General features: G+C 35.2%; 1 protein-coding gene across 1 annotated transcript in view; it reads left to right on the top strand.

The window, feature by feature from the left end:
- SPATA16 (spermatogenesis associated 16) overlaps positions 1-25208 on the top strand; it is a 284660-nt gene that overhangs the window by 43764 nt on the left and 215688 nt on the right. The window contains exon 2 of the mRNA XM_004383491.1: positions 11740-11885. Coding sequence (XP_004383548.1) covers positions 11740-11885 — 146 coding nt within the window. The remainder of the gene's footprint in view (positions 1-11739; positions 11886-25208) is intronic.

The following is a 25208-nucleotide window of genomic DNA, read 5'->3' as shown; positions in this document are numbered from 1 at the left end:
GACCAGTCCCTGGAGAAGGACATCATGCTTGGTAAAGTAGAGGGTCAGCAAAAGAGGGGAAGACCCTCAACGAGATGGATTGACACAGTGGCTGCAACAACGTGCTAAAACATAGCAACGATTGTGAGGATGGTGCAGGATCGGGTAGTGTTTCATTCTGTTGTATAAAGGGTTGCTATGAGTCAGAATCGACTCCAAGGCACCTAACAACAACGACAGTGGGGATGAATGGTATCTCATTGTGGTTTTGATTTACATTTCCTAATAACTAATGACTGGAGCCCTGGTGGTGCAGTGGTTAAAAGTTCGGCTGCTAACCAAAAAGCTCAGCAGTTCGAATCCACGAGCCACTCCTTGGAAACTCTATGGGGCAGTTCCACTCTGTCCTATAGGGTTGCTATGAGTTGGAATCGACTTGACGGCAATGGGTTTGGTTTTTTTGTTGTTGTTGTTAATGACTAATGAAGGAATCCCCAGGTGGTGCAAATGTTTAAGAGCTCAACTACTAGCCAGAAGATGGAAGGTTGGCTGTTCAAACCCACCCAGAGGTGCCTCAGAAGACAGGCCTGGTGATCTGCTTCCAAAAGATCACAGCCTTGAAAATCTTAAGGAGCAGTTTTACTCTGCACACCTGGGGTTGCCATGAGTCAGAATCAACTCGATGGCAACTAACAACAACCATGGCTAATGACTTTGAGCATCTTTTCATATGCTTATTGACCATTTCTATAGTTTCTTTAGTGAAATATCTATTCAAGTTCTTTGCCCATTTTTGATCGGATCGTTTATCTTTTTTTTGTTGAGTTGTGGGAGTTCTTTACATATTCTGTATATTAAGCCCTTATCAGATGTACGGTTCCTAAATATTTTCTCCCATTCTTTAGGTTGCGTCTTCATTTTCTTGCTAATGTCTTTTGATGCATAAAAGTTTTTAACATTGATGAGGTCCAATTTATCTATTTTGTCTTTTGGTGTCATATCTAAGGATAAATACATTGTCAAAAACGAGGTCCTGAAATATAATCCTATATTTTGTTCTAAGAATTTTCTGGAGTTAGTTTTACATGCAGATCTTTGATCCAATTTGAGCTAATTTTCATATGTGGTTTGAGGTATGGGTCCCACTTTTTTTTCACGTGGAGTTCCAGTTGCCCCAGCACTATTAATTGAAAAGATTTCTTTCTCCCATTGGATGGACTTAGCACTTTTGTCAGAAATCAACTGACTGAAGATGTATGAATTTATTCCTGGACTCTCAATTCTATCCCATTGGTCTATGTGTCTATTATTATACCAGTACCAGACTTTTTGATTACTGAAGCTTTATAGTATGTTTTGAAATCAGGAAATGTAAGTGAATAATTACTTTTATAAGGAGCAGCACAAAGCTGGTTCCTATGAGGTGGAGGTTAAAGATGTCCCAAATATCCAACTTTTCCAAGCTGCTGTACCACTCCATCATCTCTAACATCAACTACCCCCTCTACCTTCAGTCCTCTCCCTCCCGTCTTTGGGTTCACTGCAACTTCTCACAGAACTCACAAACCCGACTGTATAAAGGAAATAGCTCACTCGATTATAGAGGCTGGCAAGTCCAAAATTTGTGGGTCAGGCATAGACTTCTCTTGACCCACGTGGCTGCAGGGGCTGACGAACTCAGCAGTTCAGCCTGGCTCACAAGACTGTAACAGAAGCTGGCGAATCAGATCACACAATAGACCGCCAGCCCAAGGGGCTGTGGAGGCTGGTGAATTTCAGAATTGGCAGGTCAGACAACGCGCCTCTGGCTCAAGTCCCAAAAACTGGAGGTCAGTTGATCACGAACTGGAAGCAGGATCCAGATGCAGAGAGAGAGCCTCTCCAGGACACACACATATGTCTTAGATGCAGCCCACACCCCAAGGAAGGGCATAACTTTAGTAAGGGTGAGACTTGAGTTACACCCTCATGCAAGGCTGTGACCCAGGGTACACCCTACACCAATCCTGCCTCATCGACATGCAGAGGTCAGGATCCACAACACAAAAAATGGAGGACAACATACAATACTGGGAATCATGGCCTAGCCAGGTTGACACATAACCCCAACCATCACAAGTTCCATATACTTTATTTGCATATTCCCACACAATCATTGTGTGTGAGTCACAAAGACCATGGCCAGAAGGGCTATATTAAATAATTCATTACACCGCAGTAAGTCCTAATTTGTTTTTCTTCAAGATTACTTTGGGTGTTCGGTGCATCTTGTAGTTTCTTATACATTTGAGGATTGATTGGCTTTTCCATTTCTGCAAAGAAGGTTGGTGGAATTTTGATTGAGATTGAATTGAATCTCTAAAACACTTTGGATAGTATTGACATTTTAACAATATTGAGTCTTCCAATCCATGAACACAGAATGTCCTTACATTTATTTCAGTCTTAGTTAATTTCTTTCAGCAATGTTTTATAGTCTTCAGTGTACAAGTCTTTTACCCCTGTAGTTAAATTTATATCTAGGAATTTTATTGTTTCAGATGCTATTGTAAATGGAGTTGTTTTCTTAATTCCTTTTTTAAATTGTTCATTACTGGTGTATAAAAATACAACTGATTTTTGTGTGTTGATCTTGTACCTTGCAACTTTGATGAATTTATTTATTAGCTCTGGTAGATTTTTTATGGCTTCTTTGGGGTTTTCTATATATAGGATCATGTCATCTGTGAATAGGGATAATTTTACTTCTTCCTTCCTGGTTTAGATAGTTTTTATATATTTTTCTTGGCTAATTGTTCTGACTAAGACTTCCACTGGAATATTGAATAGCAGTGGTGAAAGTGGGCACCCTTGTCTTATTCCTAATCTTAAGGGGAAAGCTGTCAATCTTTCTCCTTTGACTCTGTTAGCTGTGAGTTTTTTATAAATGCCCTTTATCATATTGAGGAAATTTCCCTTCTTTTCCTAGTTTGTTGAGTGATTTCTATTATAAGAGGTTGTTGCATTTTCTCAAATGTCTTTTCTAGTCGATTGAGATAGTCCTGTGGTTCTTTTCCTTTGTTCTGTCAATGTGATGTATTAGATTGATTCTCTAATGTTGAATTACCTTTGCATTCCTCAGATAAATCCCACTGGTCATGATGAGGAGCCCTGGTAGTGTAGTGGTTAACAGCTTGGCTACTAACCAAAAGATCGAAGTCACCAGCTTCTCCTTGGAAACCCTGTGGGGCAGTTCTACTCTATCCTAGGGTGTCTCTATGAGTTGGAATCAACTCAGTGGCATTGGGTTTTGGTTTTGGGTCATGGTGTATAATCTTTTTAATATGGTATTGAATTTGGTTTGCTAATATTTTGTTGAGGGTTTTTGCATCTATATTAATAAGAGATGTTGGTCTGTGGTTTTCTTCTCTTGTGGTGTCTTTGTCTGACTTTGGTGTCAGAGTAATGTTGGCCTCAGAGTAAGTTACGAAGTGTCAAATTATCTTTCATATTTTGATTCAAATGAACATCTTTAGGATTCAGTCTTGGGCTTTCCAGCTCCTCTGTCTTGTTCTGTTTCTTCTACATCGACTTCGTTCTCAGACAAGTATTTATCCCATAGAGCAAAGAAAGGCCCCTCAACACTAGGCTTCTGCAGTCATAGCATCTGCATCCGAAAAAGGCTGCTATTTGGGATAGAAGCAGTTCCCCAGAGGAGTTCTGTTCCATAGAATAGGGAAAGAAATGCAGAGCATGCAAAAATATATGGCTTCCATGATTGAGGTCATAGAGATTAACAAGAAAAATAGCAAGAGCATAGAATATAAGTGGTAAAGGACCTGAACAGATAATCCATAAATGAAGAAATATAAAGAACTAACAAATATGCAGTAAAAAGTTCTTGTCTCACAAGTAACTAAGAAAAGCAGTTGGTAAAGTTTTAAAGAATAATAATAAGCCCACACTCTCTTAAATAGCTCTTTGCAAAAGAGATGGAAATAAAAACTGTTTTTTTGCTTTTCGTTTTGAGTAAAGCACAGAAGCATACAACTGTCAAAAACTAAACAACTCAGAACATCATTAATAGATTGCTATGTAGGTTTAGTAGACAATTTTAAAGATGGGTCGCACATCAATTACCCAGTAAATGAGTGCTCCGATTAACTAGGATTCTTATATAAAGTTATCAGAAACTTTTGAACAAAATTTCTGACTGGTTGAAATTTACATAACTTTGCTAAACAGTTACAAGACAATCACAAGATCAGTGAGTCTTAGCTGTAAAACCCCTGAAGTTTTGAAAACAGCCTATGTTCGCTGATCTTGAAAAGAGGACATGTTTATTAGTTTTGAAAACAGGATATGTTTATTAATCTTGAAAACAGGACGTGTTTATTAATTTTTATTGTTTTCTGGAGGAATAAGTTTAAGTGAAAGTTAATGTATAATGAAACCAGCCTTTTTGGTTTCAGTGGTCCTAGTCACCTAGGTACTTTTAAAGGTTAATTTATAGCATAGCTAAAAGATTCTTTATTCGTTATATTGATTTAACAAGATGACCTTTAGTGTCATGGGTAATAGAATTCTTTATGTTTTCATAATGTAAAACTTGTAATTTTTGACACAAAAAACATATATAAGAAAAACTAAAATAAATGAACAAAGTATTCAGCTAAAGACATTAAGGAAGAAAAAAAAAACTACAAGGAAAACAATAACAAAGCTAAGTTAAAAACCAAAATTAATGAATTAGAAAGCAGAATAGTAGAACTAAGAAATTAATCTAAGAGTTTGTTGTTTTTAGGAAAAACAAAATAATCAAACCTCAGGCAAGTCTAGTTAATGAACAGAGATAGCACAAGTTCATAGTACTGAAATGAGGAAGAGGATAACGGTACTTGTGTGCAAGCATTTAAAATGTTCTGAGAATATAGTGTTCTCCACTATAATGACAGATTTCACAATCTGGATGCAACTCATGATTTTCTAGGAAAATATAAATTAACAAAATCCATGCAAAGCATTGAAAATCTGAACAGAAAAATAATCAAGTAAGAAAGAAGAGGTGAAAGGAGCTGGGCTCAGATTTTTTTTCCAACTGTTTAATTCGAAATGTTCCACAGCACTGAAAAATATGGGAATCTTTCCAATTTGTTTTACAAAGCTAGCATAAGCCTGATACCAAAACGTGACAAACAGAAACTCAAAATAAATTACATTCTAGGGAAAAAATCTAATTATATATTTACTAAATGAAAATAAGTCAATAAGAATTAGAAGAACAGCCCAATTTAAAAACGAATAAAATTCATGAACAAATAGTATACTTGCACAAGTGGTCAATAAACATAAGAGACTGAACTAGTAATCAAATTAAGGTAAGGTGCCATTTTAGCCCATCTGATTAGTGAAGAATAAATAAACACATTGCTAATACCAAGTATGGGCGAGGGTGTCGAAAAACAAGAACTTTCATACCTTGTTGGTAAAAGTGTAAAACTTTTTTGGAGAACACTTTAATGGTGTATATTCTAAAGTATTTTTTGGATTGGATTGAATACCCCTGACTCAGCAACTCCACTATGTAGGAATGCATTATAAGAGACAGAATATAACAGTTAGAAAATGATCAAATATGAGGCAAAGATATATTTACAAGGCTGTTCAGTGTATATTACTTATGACATTGGAAACTTTCAATGTCACTAGAGAAATTTCTCACTAGAAAAAGCATTAAACAGGGAGCTAGTAAAATTATACTGTCATTTAAAATAATTATATAAATGTTACTTATTGACTTAAAATGTCTATGATATATTTAGAGAAACAAAAGATAAAACAGTTACATAACAGTATGTCGTTGCTGTTGTTGTTAGGTGCCATCCAGTCGTTTTTGACTCATACCAATACCATGTGACAGAGAAGAACTGCCTCACAGGGTTTTCTTAGCTGTAATCTTTACAGAAGCAGATCACCAAGTCTTTCTCCCACAGAGCCGTGGGGTGGGTTTGAACTGCCAATCTTTTGATTAGTAGCCAAGCTCTTAACCATTTGTGCCCCCAGGGCTCCTACATAATAGTATAGATAATAATACCATTTTGTAAGTGGATAGATAAGTAGATAGCTAGATAGATAGGTAAGTAGGTAGATAGATACCACACTAATATCTATCAGTGGTCATTTTTAATAATAAAATTTAATAGAAGAATTTTTTTTCTTCATAATTTCTTGTTATCTAAATTTCTAGATGGACAGTTTAGGACATTTCTTCTCGCTATCAGTTCCCCAATCTGTTGTGGAGTGATACTTTATTAAACACAGTAAAAATAAATTACTAGGAAAAATGAAGTAAAAATGAGAATATTATATAAATGAAATCTTACAGTATGTAACCTTTTGGAATAAATGTTTACACTCAGCATAATTCCCTGGAAATTCATTCAAGTTGTTACATGGATCAATAGTTCATTCCTTTTTATTGCAGAACAATATTTCATGGTATGGATGTACCATAGTTTGTTTAACCATCTACCCATTGAAAGACACCTAGATTGCTTCCAATTTTTGAGTATTACCAATTAAGTTGCTGTAAACATTGGTGTGTGGGTTTTTGTGTGAACACAAGTCTTTATTTCCCTGGGATAAATGCCCAGGAATGCAATTGCTGGGTCTTCTGGTAGTTGCATATTTAGTTTTTTTAATAAATTGCCGCACTGTTTTCCACAGTTGCTGTACCATTTTACAATCTCACTAAAAATGTATAAGTAATACAGTTTTTCTGCGCATTTACCAGCCAGCATCTGGTGTTGTCACTATTTTTTATTTTAGCCGTTCTAATAGGTATATAGTGATATCTCATTGTGCTCTTAATTTACATTTCCCTAATAGCTAATGACGTTTAGCATGTTTTCACGTGTTTATTTGCCATCTCTATATCCTCATCAGAGCCCTGGTGGCACAGTGGTTAAGAGCTAGGCTGCCAACCAAAAGTTCAGCAGTTTGAATCTACCATATGGGGCAGTTCTACTCCGTCCTAGAGGGTCACTATGAGTCATAATCAACTGGACGGCAGTGGTTTGGTTTGGTTTTGGGTTTACTCTCTTCAGTAAATGTTTGTTCATGTCTTTTGCCCACTTTAAAACTGGATTGTTTTGGGTTTTTTGCTGTTAAATTTCAATTCCATTATGGTCAGAGAATATACTCTATGTGATTTCAATTCTTTTCAATTTGTTGAAACACAGGATATGGTCTATATTTGTGACTTTTTGACAAAAATGAATATTCTTCTCTTGTTGGCTGGAATGTTCTATATATGTCAGTTAGATCCTGCTGGTTGTGTTGTTCAGATTTTCAATATTCTTACTGGTTTTCTATCTAGTAGTTCTATCATTTGCTGAGATGGGGTTATTGAAGTCCCCAACTATAATTGTACATGATTATTTTTTAATGAATATGTGTATGTTTTTTAATTGAAAACTTATATAAAAAGCAAAATGTGGAAAAGCAGCATGAAAATTATATATTATATATACAGTATAATCTTTATTATGATACAAAAACATGAAAAGGTGTAGATGGAAATATGCCAAAAATTAATAGCAATTATGTATGATGATAAGGTTATAAGCAACTTTCTCTCCACCTTTAGCTTTTTTTTTTTTTTTAATTTCCAAAACAGAATTAAAAACCTTGATGAGTTACTGAGTGGATGAATGATGGATATATTTCCTTACTTATAGATATTTAATAACTCAAATAATGATACTTTTTTAAGATTTATTGTTCTCTCCTAGAGGATCTCCAGGGACCACTCAAAATGATCTCCTAGGAATATAGTGGGCAAGCACTCACCATACAATATTCTAATAAGGGAGAACCTATTAGTAGTATTAATCTTGCTAATGATGACTCTACGTAAAGAAAAATGTTTGGGTGCATTTTAAGACTGGTACTCACGATACAATATTTAATATTGGTTATTTTTTCTCTTATTGTGCTTTATATTACTTTTATCTGTTTTTAAACAAAGCTTGAAACCCCTTTGTGCCACAGTTTCTAAAATTAACGTTTGTAAGTAAATCTACATGTACCTATAATTCTGCCTTTTACTGCAATCCATTTATAATAATTTGCTTTATTGCAAAGCTTATTTCAGAGATGTACTGCTTTGGCACAAACAAATAAAACAATTTTTTGATAAAATCAGTAAAGTTCTCAATCTTACAATACTTAATTGGTAAGCTAAGATTACAACAAATATTCATGCAATCTACAGAGCAGGCTCCCTATTTGCCCATATAAATGTGAATTGAAAAATTATCCTTGTCTTTCACTGCTGTCTCATAGTTTGGTTTCATGGAGTATTCTCTTTAGTGTGTTCAGATTGATCAATTTTATGCCTTTTCTGGCCTTGAATCTCATAGAAGTAGAAAATATTGCAGAGGTTAGAAGATCAGCCATTTATTCTTCACATTCTCTTGCCATTCATAGATAAAGCCTTTATTATTATTAAATCTTAAGGCCAGCTTCCTCTTGCCATGAAAGATCTGAATGTCCTCCTGGAAGCGAGTCCCTGAACAGCCTCTGCATTCAATCCCCAGGAAGTGTGCCTTAGAAAGGAGGCTCTCCATACCGTAACGTTAGAGAATAACATGCCCAGGAAGGGGCAAAGAGACCACACAATGTTTGGCATGCTTGTTTCATCTTTGTTTGAGAGTTTATGTGAAGATTCCATAAAATGTGGACTCTTCAATTTGGGGTATTTAAAACCTGGGGAGGGGGTTGTCTCAGTCATCTAGTGCTGCTATAACAGAAATACCACAGGTGGATGGCTTTAACAGAGATAAATTTATTCTTTCACAGTAAAGAGACTAAAAGTCCAGATTCAGGGCGTCAGCTCCAGGGGAAGGCTTTCTCTATCTGTCAGTCTTCTCATCAGTCTTCCCCTGGACTAGGAGCTTCTCCACACAGGAACTGCGGGTCCAAAGGACACGCTCTGCTCCTGGCACTGCTTTCTTGGTGGTATGAGGTCCCCCTGTCTCGCTGCTTGCTTCTCTCTTTTATATCTCAAAAGAGAGTGGCTTAAGACACTATCTAATCTTCTATATCTCATCAATATAACTGCCGCTAATCCATTTTATTACAGCATAGTGATAGGATTTACAACACACAGGGAAATCATATCAGATGATAAAATGGTAGACAGCCATACAATACTGGGAATCATAACCTAGCCAAGTTGACAGATATTTTTGGGGAACACAATTCGATCCATGACAGAAGGGATGCTTATTTCATTTAGAAGATAAAATTAAACAAGTAGGTCCAGAATTTTACCACTATGAGATATTAATAAATAAAACTACACAGTTTCTACTCATTTTCTACTGAATCAGTCTTTGTAAAGAGTTTTGCTATACAAAAATCTTTTTTTTTTTTTTTTCTGGAATTGCACTGTTTAGATTTTTCTGGCTCCTCTGTGATCGGATTGAGAGAGAGGTCATGTTGTCCCAAGCTGCCATGTTCATACTATAATGCTTTAAAAAAATTTTTTTTTTATGATTGGCTTACAATCACATTAACATTTGTGATGTTAGATTTTCAGGAATAATTACTAAATCTGTGTTAAATGTTTTGTCTCCTGTATTGTTTGTATTACCAGTTGATCTTTATAAAAGCATCCAAACTTAGCATTGACTGAGGTCATTTTCACTGTATCTTCCACATATAGTCTTTGTTTTTTTTCTTCCAAAATAACTGAAAAGCTCTATATACAGCAGTTAGTATATACCATATAAACACATCGTTTATACTCTAAGAGCCTTTATAAGAATATGAATAAAAGTTGAGACTCTCTTGTCAGTAGGATACTTTGGGGGAAAACATCTTAACATTTGATCAGGTATATAGAGTTTTGACAGGAAAACAGTTAATAGCTTATATATCTAAAGAGCTCTTACAATTAATTCTAACAAATTAAAATGCCAGTGAAAACAAGTAAGAAGTAGAAAACAGGAATTTACAGTAGAACTCAAAATAGTCAAAATTATGAAAATTTGGCCTATAGAATACAAATTAAGAGGTGAAGGCAGCAATTTTTGATTGGCAAATAGTAGTAAATGCTCAATAAATATTTGTAGACTGGATGAATGAAGTACCAGTTCTCACCCATATAATTGGTAAAGAGTTTTAAAAATAATATGAACCTCCAGAATTCACAGGATAGTTAAGCAAAAGACGATAGCATCAAGTAACTAACAATTCAAATTAAGGATATTAAATATCTACATTCTATTTTTTTTAACTTACTGTTTCTGGGTAAAATTAAGAAGGGAAATACATTGTGGAACAGAAAATATAAAAAACTCAAACCCATTGCCGTGGAGTCGATTCCAACTCATAGCAACCCATGTAACAGACTAGAACTGTCCCGTAGGGTTTTCTTGGCTGTATTCTTTATGGAAGCAGATTTCCAGATCTTTCTTCTGCAGAACCACTGGATGGATTTGAACTGCCAACCTTTCAGTTAGCAGCTGAGTGCTTAACCACTATGCCAGCAGGGCTCCTTTGGAACAGAATATAGCTATCCTTAGATAACCGAATTGAGCTTTAAAAAAAATTGGCAATGATATCAATATAAACGGCAAGCCAGTCTCAAGAATTAATCAGTAAAAGAAAAATGTGTTTAAATTATATCATTTAACAAAGCAGGATTTGGAACAAGAAACTTTGTACTGAGATATATATAAATAGGTATTAACTCCAAATATTATTATCCCCTGTGAGAAAATTCCCCTCCCCACAGTGTATGCACAAAGGGAGGAACGAAAAAACAAAGTGGATACAAAGTAAGATCACTAAACAGAAGGTGAGGTTTCCCCTGCCCCATCAGCCTTAAATCCAAGACACATTAGAAAATTCTGAGGGGAGAGAAAAGGACTGATCTACCCTTGTCATATTATTGACACTTAATGTTGAAGTTGTCCCAAAAATTTAATTATTTTCTCCCTCTCCAGTTTATCTATGGTGCCCAGAAACCATTGACTTCCTGGAATTTTTATTAAGAACTCCACATTCTTGCCATGTTTTTCAGATACTGTGGCTTCTGCCAATACATTCTAATAAATTTTCACTTCTTTCCTTTCAATAACATTCTAGAGAATGTGATTCAGACTCAAATTAATCACCGATCATGTTAATGGCTCCTAGGAGTTTACTTCCGATACCCCTTATTATATTAAATCAAACTTGATAGCATGCTAGATCATTGCTCTGCTGGGTTTTCATAAAAGCACTGGTATTTAATAAGATTTATACCTGGCTTTCTGTTAATATCTTTTCTTACTGGGTGCTTTATTTTTAAAATAGGCATTCTTAGCAAATGGCACTCCTTTAAAATCTATCATCATACTTTTAAAAATAATGTACAGGAAACATTTTACAGTAAAATGTGCTACTTATGTTGTATTATGGTCATATAATGCAAACAAATAATTTATTTAATTTACAATCAAAATATTAATATTTTACCTGCAGTTTAGAAAGAGTAAAAAACCAAACCCGTTGCCGTGGAGTCAATTCCGACTCATAACGACCCTATAGAACAGAGTAGAACTGCCCCACAGGCTTTCCAAGGAGCGGCTGGTGAATTCAAACTGCCGACCTTTTGGGTAGCAGCCTGCACTCTTAACCACTGTGCCATGTGTACATATATATGTTCTGCCTGTTTAAAAGATATATGCCAAAAATATAACGAAACTTAAAGTATTGTATTTTTTAAAGCTTTGCAGCAAAGGGGCAGCTCTGGGAAGGCCATTTGAAGCATCTGCTGAAGATATAGCAAGCGTGGCAAGTTTCATCGAGACAAAGCTTGTTACGTGTTATCTACGGATGAGAAAACCCGACCTTGCTCTGAATCATGCACACAGGTAATAGGAGATATTAAAAACCCACAAGAGAAGTTCCTAGGTGGTGTAAACAGCTAAGCACTCAGCTACTAACCAAAAGGCTGGGGTTCATATGCACCCAGAGGCACCTCAGAAGAAAGGCCTAGCGATCTACTTCTGAAAATTCTACTCTGAAACACATGGGGTCATCAGGAGTCAGAATCGTTGATGGGAACTTGTTTGGGTTTTTTTTTGTTTTGTTTTGTTTTGTTTTTTAATAACCACGAGTCTAAGTACTATCCATACAAGCAGAGGATACTATATGGACTTGTAGGAGCAACTTCCATTTCATTTAAATGTAAAGAAGAAACAAAAACATTTATTCGCTAGTTGATTTATGTCAAACTAGGCATCTATGGAGACCACAAAGGGGATCATATAACTTACTGGAAGGAATAGACACAAAAATAACTATTCATAATACAGGGCAAAATAAAAAGGCAGTGAAGTGTAGTAGCAAAGTGCTGCAGAGAGATAGGAAAGAGAGAATAAGGTAAGTGAGGGAGGTTGCATTGAAGGGTAAAAGGATTTCCAAAACTGCAGAAGAGCAGAAGAGATAGGGAGTGGTAGAAGAGAATTCTGACAGAAGCATGAGCAAAGACATGAAAGTTTGTGGCCTACCTGATGATGGCACACTGATTGAAAGAGTGCTTCACAGGGTGGGTGTTATAGCTGTCCAAAGGTGGGAAACACTTTGTAGGTATGTCCTTAAAAGTTTTGTTTTTCATATTTCTATTCCTTCTCAGAACTCTGTCGTTATGTTATCTCCTGGTATCTTAGAATCCCCAGGGTTACTCAAGCCTATCATTTCTTCTATAAAAATGTGCCTATCTTGTGTCTTATTTCTTAAGGAGCTTGTTCTCATCATGGGTAACTATTGATTTTACCATATTTTTATGCAAATAACGCACACTGTGTTTGTTTGCTGACTGCACCCTCCCCCCACAAGTGCTGCCATGCCAATCCTCTTCCAAGTATTGCTATAAAAAAAAAAATAGCATAGTGCACTTAAGAAAACACCTCGTGGGGGAAGGGTGGGGCCAGCAAAAAAAATGCAGAAGATCCACATTATTTTCGTAAAAATATGGTAGTCTACAGCAAACGTCAAATAATTACAGAATACCTCTCAAATACCTCCTTCTTTGAAATTATAATGCCTCTAACTCTCCCTGCCTGACTTAGAGGAATTTATCTATAACTTTTGTGCTGTCCATTTTCTCATCTTATGTCCTGTACTTTTTTTTCGATACAATGGCAAAGCTAATATCAACATGAAGACATATTGCTTGCTCTGCTAATAACCACTGGGAAACATAATTATCAGTTATATTAAGACCCATTATGTAAGTGGGAGATCTGCCAACATGGTAAAAGTAATTTACAACCCCACATCCACTAGGATATAAAAGTTCTACCCAAGATTCTTCATAGCCCTAAGGAGACTAATAGTGGGTTTAAGTTGACATCAAGGACCTGCAGACAACAAAACCACTTTGAAATTCACAAGATAACCTGCTTGAAAGGAACTTTCGTGCTTAAGAAAACTACAGAATCTAAAGGCAGATTCCCTTTGACACCGAGAAAATTCTGCTCTCTGTACCTTTTTTGGAAGTATTTTATACACTCATAATTTCCAAACCCAAATATCAGGACATATGGTGTGTCAAAGAATTTTGCTCCATTTCCTTTTGAAAGAAGCAATATTTGGATGTGTAAAGTGTATTTTAGTATGTCAAGATATTGGAATTTCTGATATACTTGGGTAACTTGTGAGCACAACGGAAAAAATATTTATAATTGGGACTAGTCCAGAAAAATCTATAGGTATATGTTAACAATAATGAATTGAGATGACTGAAGGTAATTATACATCACCTTCTCCATGGTTTTCATAGCATGTGAAAAGAAACACCAACATGGCCTATATTTCAAGGAAATATCTCCAGGATATTAGAATAGTTAGATGAGTTTTCTAATCATTTTTAATAATAAAAGATTCCACGTGTCACATCAAAATTCAATACGATGTTATAAAAATAAGTAATGTGAATGAAAAATCCATATATTCCACTATAATCCAAATAGAGGAACAATAAGATGATACAATTCCTGAGGATGCTAGGGTCAGCCTCAATATGCTCACTATTTAGATTGAGAAAACTTATGTTTAAAAATGAAGATTGATCTTTCAAGACCTTGAAAATTACCAAGGGGCAGATATATAATGGTCAATATTAAAATAATCTTCCTTATTATGTTAGGATTAACTTTTATACCCTTTCCTTCTGCTGTAAAATAATTCTTACTTTTGTTTCTAAACTGAACCTTAAGTAAGAAATGCAAATCAATAGAGGTTAAACAGTCAATTCATACAGTTAATAATGCACCAAGTGAAATAAATCATTTTGCTGGGCTTGTCATATGGCGGAACTGCAGAAGTCAGTACATATGATTCTAATATAAAAACATTTTTAAAGATCCTTAATTTGAAAACAGTCTGAAATATAATCAATAAATATATTTCTCAAAATAAATAAATAACTCAAGATGCTCAGTCTATAAATAGCTTATAACCATTAAGTTATGCACTGCATGCAGGATTTTGCTTTTGTATTATTACCACATTGTGATGGTTGGTACTAATCATGTCTCAGAATTAAAATATTCATTTTTTGCATTTATTTGCATTTGCTGAAGCATCCTTTCTTTAATTTTATGTAAATGTGAGGTCTACTGCATATATTTAGGAGACTTGTTAACACAAAAATTAGCTTAAAAACCGTCATGTCATTTTGCTTCTGATAAAAATAAATGCATATTGTTTTGTCATACAGAGGATGATAAGAACCATAACTTTATGGTTTTAAGTCCGACAAAGATATATTTTGAAATTAATCGGCTAAGTATTGCCATTTTACATACGATAATAAGTGATACAAAGTGCTCTAGAAGCTACTGTTACTAAGATTGGCTTTTCTTTTGTTGTTTTTTTTCTAATAGCATATGCAAAGGGGCAAAAATGGATCTTATTTTTTACTTCAACCAAAAGTCATGTCTAGACTCACCAGTCAAGCAGACACGTTGATTCTGCACTCACTTCATCACGCTATTACTGTTGTTTATCAGTAGGTGTTTTAACCACTTCTAAGACGGATTTCTAGAACTCCTGCTGTCACTCTTTTCCTATCATGTAATTATATTTTGATGTACATAATTGTAAAGATTCTGATGATGCATATCACTTCTTGGTACATTCCTCACCTCTAGTTTCTTTGTTTGTTTGTTTTTGTTGCAGAATTTTGATGCCACAAGGTGGCAGACAAGATGAAGTCTGAAGTTCCAAATATGTGGGAAAAAATCCTATTTTCAAAATTGTTTTATCATGGTGACATCTACATTCTTCATTCATTCGATAAATATTTACTGAATACCCACCAAGAGCCTGTTCCTGTGCTAGGCAGTTGGGAGACAGGTGTAAATAGAAAAAAGATGGTGCTTTTATACCAGTAAGAGAGGCGGCCAAAAAAAGTACAATAAGTAAATAAATATAAATACATATAAGAGATAAATAAAGAGTGTGAGAATTGCAGTGAAGGAAATAAACATAATTTCTTGCTGCAGACACAGCATAGTATATTAAGTCAGAGCATAGCGTCTGGAATCTGACTGTCTAGGTTAAATTCTGACTCCTCCACTCACTAGTCTGAGTTTACTTCTCTGTAAAACTGGCTTATATTAATAGTACCAACTTTATAAGAACTACTTCACAAGGCTTTGTGAAAATTAAATATAAACCCATGAATTTTTTATTCAGCCATGACAGAGTTACTAGTCCTAGACCTGCCTTCCTGCCATAAACAACCATAAACTGGACAAAATACACGAGGCAACTGTTTTCAGGCATTAGACAATGGTCAGAGCAGGACTATGTCCTTGAGAGAAGGGAAATACACACGGTGAGCCCCACCATCATCTCAGCTTTTTGCTGGGATTGCTTTCCAGCATAGAAGAGGCAAAAATCAGAATACCAGGCTGCAGAAGAAGCAGTAACATATAGGGAAGGTGGCCAAAAGAAGAGGTAATTGTGTAAGGGTGGAGTAGGGCAGAAGTCTGCACGGTGATTTGACACAGGTTCTTGGCCACAGTCTGAGCAATGCCTGTGAGAACTGAGACTCCATGAGGCCTAGCAAACATTGCATGCCACAAGACTGAGTGCTAAACGGAAATACCAGAGGACCTGCAGTACTGGGAGACATTGAAGAACCAGAATGGAGAGATCTGACTGGGCACCTCAGGCGTTCAGTTGAACCCCCAGAAAGGCCATACTTTAAGAATGAGGACTATGACTCAGAGAAAGAACCACACCCTAAGATTAAATTTAAGACAAAATAGACCTGCTTTAACGAAGACAAAAACCAGTCTTGAAAACAACAGAAAACTAAAAACCAAACCCGCTGCCGTTGAGTCAATTCTGACTCATAGTGACCCTATAGGACAGAGTAGAACTGATCCATAGTTTCCAAGGAGCGGCTGGTGGATTTGAACTGCCAATCTTTTGGTTAGCAAGATCTGCTTTAACAAAGACGAAAACCAATCTTGCAAGCAACAGAAGGATGTGCCATATAACTGCCTGCCAGAAAAAAATAAACAGCTCAGCATGTTTTCAGAGAAGATTTCATAATCCAGACTCCTTACACATATCATTGACATGTCCAACATAAAATAAAAAATTATGACACATGCAAAGAAGTAGGAAAATGAGACTCATAATTAAGAAAACAAATAGTCAATAGAAATCAGACTCCAAGATGACTCAGATATTGGAATTAGCAGATAAGGATTTTAAAGCAACTATGAAAAGTATGATCATGAACTTTAAAGCAGAGATGGTAATAAGAATGAAGAGATGGAAATCTCAACAGATAAATAGAAACTATAGAAAGAATCAAAGAGATTTAGCACTGATGAATAAAATATCTGAAATAAAAATTTGAGTAAAATATCTGCAATTAAAAATAAAATATGTTGTTAAAATTTTTTAAGTATCTGAAATACTGATTTGCCTTATCAGCAGATTGGAGGTTGCTAACAGAAGGATTAATGATCTTGAAGACAAATCAATTGAAGTTGTTCAATGAAGGACAGCAAAAAAGAAAATAAAAGAAAATTAACCAATGCCTCAGTGACCGGTCCTAGAAGACAGTAAAAAACAATCTAACATACATGTAATTGAAGTTCCAGAGGGAGAGGAAAGAGAGAATGAGACATAAAAAGTATTTAGTGCAAATTATCCAAATTTTATTTTGAAAAACCGACTGAAAGAAAGATCTATGAGCCCCAGCTAGGATAAATACAAAAAGAACCACACGCAGGCGCCTCATCATCAGACTGCTAAAAACCCAAGATGAATGTCATGGATTGAATTGTGTCCCCCAAAAAATGTGGGTAGCAACTTGGCTAGGTCATGATTCCTAGTATTGTATGATTCTGTTATCTGATGTGATGTCCTTATGTGTTGTGAACTCTACCACTGTGATGAGATTATATGTGATCTCCTCATGTGTTGTAAATTCTATCACTGTGATGAGGTTATACTGATGAGGTTGACAAGATCAGTGTCTTAATGCAATCTCTTTTGATATATAAAAGAGAGAAGCGAGCAGAGACACATGCGAACCTCATACCACCAAGAAAGCAGTGCTGGGAGCAGAGCGCGTCCTTTGGACCTGAGGTTCCTGCACATAGAAGCTCCCAGACCAAACAAAGGAAGACTGATGACATGGACTTTCCTCCAGAGCTGATGGAAAAGTGTTCCCCTGGAGCTGATGCCTGAATTTGGACTTGTAGCCTACTGGATTGTGAGAGAATGGACTTTCTTTGTTGAAACCATCCAATTGTGGTATTTCTGTTGGAGTAGCACTAGATGACTGAAACAATGAACTACTGAATTTGATGGTGAAATTTTAAACTTTCACTTATGGTAAAGGAGAGAGCGTTGTGTTTAAAATATCCCATTTCATGATATCTGCAAGAAATTTGCAAAATTTCTGTTACCTCTATATGAACCAGTTAAGTCTTCCTTTTTTTAATTGTACTTTAGGTGAAAGTTTACAGCTAAAGTTAATTTCTCATACAAAAATTCACACATATATTGTTTTGTGACATTAGTTGCAATCCCCACAATGTGACAGCACACTCCCCCTTTCCACCCCAGGTTCCCTGTGTCCATTTAACCAGTTCCTGTCCCTTCCTGCCTTCTCATCCTGCTTTTGGACAGGAGCTGCTCATTTGGTCTCGTGTATCTGATTGTACTAAGAAACACATTCCACACATGTATTATTTTTTGTTTTATAGTACTGTCTAATCTTTGTCTGAAGAGTGGGTTTAGGGATGGTTTCGGTTCTTGGTTAACAGTACTTCTGCGGGGCATAGCCTTGGGGGTTCCTCTAGTTTCTCTCAGACCAGCAAGTCTGGTCTTTTTATGTGAATTTGAGTTTTGTTCTACATTTTTCTCCTGCTCTGTCTGGGACTCTCTATTGTGTTCCCTGTCAGGCCCTCATTGGTGGTAGCTGGGCACCATCTAGTTTTTCTTGTCTCAGGCTGGTGGAGCCTCTGTTCTTGTGGTCCTTTAGTCCTTTGGGCTAATATTTTCCTTCTGTCTTTGGTTTCCTTCATTCTCCTTTGCTCCAAGTGGGATGGAACCAATTGGTGTATCTTAGATGACCGCTCGCGTGCTTTTAAGACCCCAGATGCCACTCACCAAAGTGGGATGTCGAACATTTTCTTAATAAACTTTGTTATGCCAATTGACCTAGATGTCCCTCAAAACTATGGTTTCCAGGCCTCAGCCCCAGCTACTCTGTCCCTCAAAGTGTTTGGATATGTCCAGGAAACTTCTTAGCTTTTGCTTTGGTCCAGTTGTGCTGACTTCCCCTGTATTGTGTGTTGTCCTTCCCTTTACCTAAGTTGATCCTTGTCTACTATCCAGTTAGTGATTTCCCTTCCTCCTCCTTCCCCACCCTCGTAACCATCAAAGAATGCTTTTTTCTGTGTTTAAACCTTTTCTTGAGTTCTTATAATAGTAGTCTGATATGATATTTGTCCTTTTGTGACTGACTACTTTCACTCAGCATAATGCCCGCCAGATTCATCCATGTTGTAAGACGTTTCACAGATTCATCATTGTTCTTTATCATTGCATAGTATTCCATTGTGTGTATGTATCATAATTTGTTTATCCATTCATCTGTTGATAGACCCTTAGGTTATTTCCATCTTCTTGCTATTGTGAACAGTGCTGCAATGAACATGGGTGTGCACATATCTATTCATGTGACAGCTCTTATTTCTCTAGAGTATATTCATAGTAGTGGGATTGCTGGATAGTATGATATTTCTATTTCTAGCTTTTTAAGGAAGTGCCAAGTCGTTTTCTAAAGTGGTTGTACCATTTTACATTCCCACCAACAGTGCATAAGAGTTACAGTCTCTCCACAACCTCTCCAACATTTGTTATTTTGTGTTTTTTGGATTACTGTCAGCCTTGTTGGGGTGAGATGGTATCTCATTGTAGTTTTGATTTGCATTTCTCTAATGGCTAATGATCGTGAGCATTTCCTCATGTGTCTTTTAACCACCTGAATGTCTTCTTTGGTGAAGTGTCTGTTCATATCCTGTGCACATTTTTTAATTGGATTGTTAGTCTTTTTGTTGTTGAGGTGTTTTAGTATCACGTAGAGTTTAGAGATTAGACCCTTATTGGCTATGTCCTAGCTAAAAAATTTTTTCCAGTCTGTAGGTTGTCTTTTTACTCTTTTGGTGACATCTTTTGATGAGCATAAGTGTTTGATTTTTAGGAGCTCTCAGTTATCTAGTCTCTCTTCTAGTGTTTGTGCATTGTTAGTTATAGTTTGTATACTATTTATGCCATATATTAGGGCTCTTAGTGTTGTCCCTATTTTTTCTTCCATGATCTTTATCATTTTAGATTATATATTTAGGTCTTTGATCCATTTCCAGTTAGTTTTTGTGTATGGTGTGAGGTATGGGTCCTGTTTCTTTTTTTTCTTTTTTCTTTTTTTTGGCAGATGGATATCCAGTTATGCCAGCACTATTTGTTAAAGAGACTGTCTTTTCCCCAGTTAATGCACTTTGGGCCTTTGTCAAATATCAGATGCTCATAGGTGGAAGGATTTATGTCTGGGTTCTCAATGTGTCTGTTGTTGTACCAGTACCAGGCTGTTTTGACTACAGTGGCAGTATAATAGGTTCCAAAATCAGGTAGTGTGAGGCCTCCCAGTTTGTTCTTCTTCTTGAGTAATGCTTTACTTATCCAGTGCCTCTTCCCTTTCTATATGAAGTTGGTGATTTGTTTCTCCATCTCATTAAAAAAAGTCATTGGAATTTGGATCAGGATTGCATTGTATCTGTAGATCGCTTTGGGTAGAATTGACATTTTCACAATGTTGAGTCTTCCTATCCATGAGCAAGGTATGTTTTCCACTTATGTGGGTCTCTTTTGGTTTCTTGCAGTAGTGTCTTGTAGTTTTCTTTGTGTAGGTCTTTTACATCTGTGGTTAGATTTATTCCTAAGTACTTTATCTTCTTGGAGGTTATTGTAAATAGTATTGATTTGGTAATTTCCTTTTCGAAGTTCTCTTTGTTGGTGTAGAGGAATCCAACTGATTTTTGTGTTTATCTTGTATCCTGATACTTTGCTGAAATCTTGTATTAGTTCCAGTAGTTTTCTTGTGGATTCTTTGGGGTTTTCTGTGTATAAGATCATATCATCTGCAAATAGGGATACTTTTACTTCTTCCTTACCAATTTAGATGCCCTTTATTTCTTTTTCTTGCCTTATTGCTCTGGCTAGGACCACCAGCACAATATTGAATAATGGTGGTGATAAAGGGCATCCTTGTCTCTTCCTGTTCTCAAGGGGAATGTTTTCAGCCTCTCTCCATTTAGAATGATGTTGTCGGTTGGCTTTGTATAAATGCCCTTTATTATGTTGAGGATTTCACTTCTATTCTTATTTTGCTGAGAGTTTTTATCATGAATGGGTGTTGAACTTTGTCAAATGCCTTTTATGTATTAATTGATAAGATCATGTGGATCTTTTGTTTTATTTGTGTGATGGATTAAATTGATTGATTTTCTAATGTTGAACCATCCCTGCCTACCTGATATGAATCCCACTTGGCCATGGTGAATTTTTTTTTTTTTAATATATTGTTGAATTCTATTGGCTAAAATTTTGTTGAGGATTTTTGCATTTATGTTCATGAGGGATATTGGTCTGTAATTTTCTTTTGTTGTAGTGTCTTTACTTGGTTTTGGTATCAGGATTATGCTGGCTGCATAGAATGAGTTCAGGAGTATTCCTTTCTTTTCTATGCTCTGAAATACCTTTAGTAGTACTGATGTTAACTCTTCTCTGAAAGTTTGATATAATTCTCCAGGGAAGCCATCAGGGCCAGGTCCTTTTTTTGTTGGGAGTTTTTTTTTTGTTGTTGTTTTTTTATTTTTTATTACATCTTCAATCTCTTCTTTCGTTATGGGTTTATTTAGTTTTCTACCTTGGTTTGTATTAGTTTAGGTAGGTAGTATGTTTTAGAAATTTGCCCATTTCCTCTAGATTTTCAAATTTGTTGGAGTAAACAGTTTTTCATAGTATTCTGTTATGATTCTTTTAATTGCAGTTGGGTCTGTTGTGATATCACCCATCTCGCTTCTTATTCGGATTATTTGCTTTTTTTCCTGTTTTTCTATTGTCAGTTTGGCCAATGGTTTGTCTATTTTGTTGATATTTTCAAAGAACCAACTTTTGGTCTTGCTGACTCTTTCCATTATTTTTCTATTCTCTATTTCATTTATTTCTACTCTAATCTTTATTATTTCCTTTCTTCTGGTGCCTGAGGACTTCTTTTGCTGCTCTCTTTCTATTTGTTCGAGTTGTAGGGTTAATGTTTTGATTTTGGCCCTTTCTTCTTTTTGAATATGTGCATTTATTGCTATAAATTGACCTCTGAGCACTGCTTCTGCTGTATCCCAAAGGTTCTGGTAAGATGTATTTTCATTCTCATTCGATTCAGTGAATTTCTTTATTCCATCCTTGATTTCTTCTATAATCCAGTAGTTTTTAAGCAAGATATTTCCATATATTTGATTTTTTTTCCTTGCTGTTTCTGTTATTGATTTCTAATTTTATGGCTTTATGGTCAGAAAAAATGCTTTGTAATATTTTGATGTTTTGGATTCTGTTAAGGCTTGCTTTGTGGTCTAAAATGTGGTCTATTCTGGAGAACGTTCCATGTGTGTTGGAAAAGAAAGTATACTTGCCTGCCGTTGGGTGGAGTGATCTGTATTTGTCTATGAGGTCAAGTTGATTGATTGTGGCATTTAGATCTTCTATATCTTTACTGAGTTTCTTTCTAGATGTTCTGTCCTTCACCAAAAGTGGTGTGTTGAAATCTCTTACTATTATTGTGGAGCTATTTCTTTTTTCAATGCTGTTAGAGTTTGTTTTATGTATTGTGGAGCCCTGTCATTGGGTGCATATATATTTATTATGGTTATGTCCTCCTGGTGTATTGACCCTTTAATCATTACATAGTGTCGTTCCTTATCCTTAGTGGTGGATTTTGCTTTAAAGTCTATTTTGTCAGAGATTAATATTGCCACTCCTGCTCTTTTTTGGTTGTTTGCTTGATATATTTTTTTCTACCCTTTGAGTTTAGTTTGTGTTTTTGAGTCTAAGGTGTGTCTCTTGTAGACAAGTATAGACAGTGTTTTTTTAATCCATTCTGCCACTCTCTGTCTCTTTATTGGTGCATTTAGTCCATTTATATTCAGTGTTATTATTGACAGGTATGAGTTTAGTGCTGTCATTTTGATGTATTTTTGTTGTTGTGTTGATAGTTTCTTTGTGCCACTTAATTTTCTGTGCTGAGTTTTTTTTTATGTATTTTCTTTTCTTCTTTTTCATTATTGTTAATTTTGCGTTTGCTGAATCTTTATGTTGTTCTTTTTTATTTTGATGGGTACATTTGTTAGCTTCCTCTGTGGTTACTGTAAAATTTACCTTTATTTTTCTAAGTTTAAACTGATCTTTTTTTTCTTGATATTGCCTTTACTTCCTCTTCATGTGGAAGTTCTATGACTACACTGTTTATTCCCTCTCTTTTGTTTTGACACTGTCGTTATATATTGACATCTCTGGCTCCCTATTTTCAGTCTTTTAGCTGTGACTTGTTTTTGCAACTTCCCTATCTGTGTTGATAATTGGTTGATCTGTCCTGTGGTCTTATCTTGGATTGTTGTCTGATGTTGGTTCTCTAGCCAAAGGACTTCCTTTAATATTTATTGTAATTTTGGTTTGTTTTATACAAATTCCCTTAACTTCTGTTTATCTGGAAATGACCAAATTTCGCCATTGTACTTAAGAGACAGTTTTGCTAGATATATAATTCTTGGCTGTCAATTTTTCCTTTAAGGGTTTATATATGTCATTCCATTGCCTTCTTGCCTGTATGGTTTCTGCTGAGTAGTCAGAGCTTAGTCTTGTTATGAACCAGTTAATTCTAAAGGTCACAGATATCTGTAATACTTTAAGCTGATATTACCTCTGAATGTTTTCATTATCTTCAAAGTTGTGGACAATAATACTCCAAAAGTTATATTTTCAGGAAAGTTTTAAAATTGTCTATATTACTATCTGTGTGGTTCAAGTCAGGTATTTATTTACCTTAAATAAATAAATAATAGTTTTCTCAATGCAAATACAGAATTTATCACTACTATTGCTGTTGAAAACAATATGTACTTATCATTGGTGATGGAAAAATATACAAACTGATATCTTTTGAGATTCAGGAATTGTTCTAAACAGTTTAGTTGGATTTAAAGATGAGGTAGTTGAGGCAAAGAGAAGTTAAGTGAGTTGTGAAAGTCAAAGTTAGTAAGTGATAAAGTAGGGATTAAAATCTAGGCCTTTGGTTAATTTATTTTCTTATATTTTGATCCATGGGATATTTAGGTGCATATTGTTAATTTCTACATATCTTACTGTTATTGATTTTTAATTTAATTCCACTGTAGTTAGAGAACAACCTCTGTAAGGTTTCAATTTTTTTTGTAATTTTATTGAACTTTATTTGTCTTGAATATTAATGCTTGATATTAATGTAACTACATCTAACATAAAAAACAAATTTTTATATTTATTGTATGGTATATTTTTTTCATACTTCTACTTCCAACTTATCTATGTCTTTTGTTGATAGCATATAGTTGAGTTTTGCTATTTAATCCAGACATACTATCTCAGCCTTTTAATTGGAATATTTAGTCAATGTATGTTTAATGTAGTTATTGATATAGTTTAGTTGAACCCCACCATCTTTCTAGTGTTTTCTAGTGTCCCATCTATTTTTTGTTCCTCTGTTCCTCCTTTCTTTATTTATTTTCAGTTACTTAAATATCCATTAATATTTCATTTTAAGTCAATTATTGGCTTTTAAACTATACTTTTCATAATTTTTAAATGGTTGCTCTAGAGATTATAATATGCATCCTTATCTTATCACAGTTAAATTAGATTTAATATTGTATTATCTCATGTAAAAATCTTAGTATAGTAAAATTCTATTATCCCCACCACCACAGGCGTTTGTGGTATTGTAGTCAAATACCTCACAACAGCATATGTAATGTTATTATTTTTAATTTAAATAATATGATGAAATGTTATTATTTTTCCTTTAAACAATTATTCATCTTTTAAATTTTTTGAAAGAAATATAGCCTTTTTGTATTTACTCATTTATTTACCATTTATGGTGTTCTTTATTTCTTTCTGTAGATCCAAGTTTCAATCTATTATCATTTCCTTCAGCCTGAAGTACCTCCTTTATCATCTCTTAGTGAATATCTGCTAAAGATGAACTCATAACATCTTTAAAAACTTGAGGGGTTCTTCTGTAGGTTGGGGTAGCAGTGGCAATATTCCTGAAATTATAAAACCTAGGTTCAGATATCACCTCACTAATTGCTTTAAATAAGCCTTGGTTTCCTCATGCGTGATTTGAGGATAGTAATATTTCCCCAGTGTACTTCACACTGCTGATGCAACACAGGTTTTAAATCACAAGACTGTACTTTATCATACATCATCACCACTTTCCCTCCCTTCCCTACACCTGTAGCCCTGCCTTTTGCGATTATCACATGTATTAATAAAACAGCCTTGAAAGGTAGACATATAGCTTTATTTGTTGAAAGAAGAAAAGAAAGGAGGGAAGGAAA

Source organism: Trichechus manatus, unplaced genomic scaffold (assembly GCF_000243295.1).
Source record: "Trichechus manatus latirostris isolate Lorelei unplaced genomic scaffold, TriManLat1.0 scaffold00110, whole genome shotgun sequence".
In the NCBI taxonomy this organism is placed as follows: Eukaryota; Metazoa; Chordata; class Mammalia; order Sirenia; family Trichechidae; genus Trichechus; species Trichechus manatus.
The sequence above is the reverse complement of the archived record's forward strand: the minus strand, read 5'-3'. Positions and strand labels throughout refer to the sequence as shown.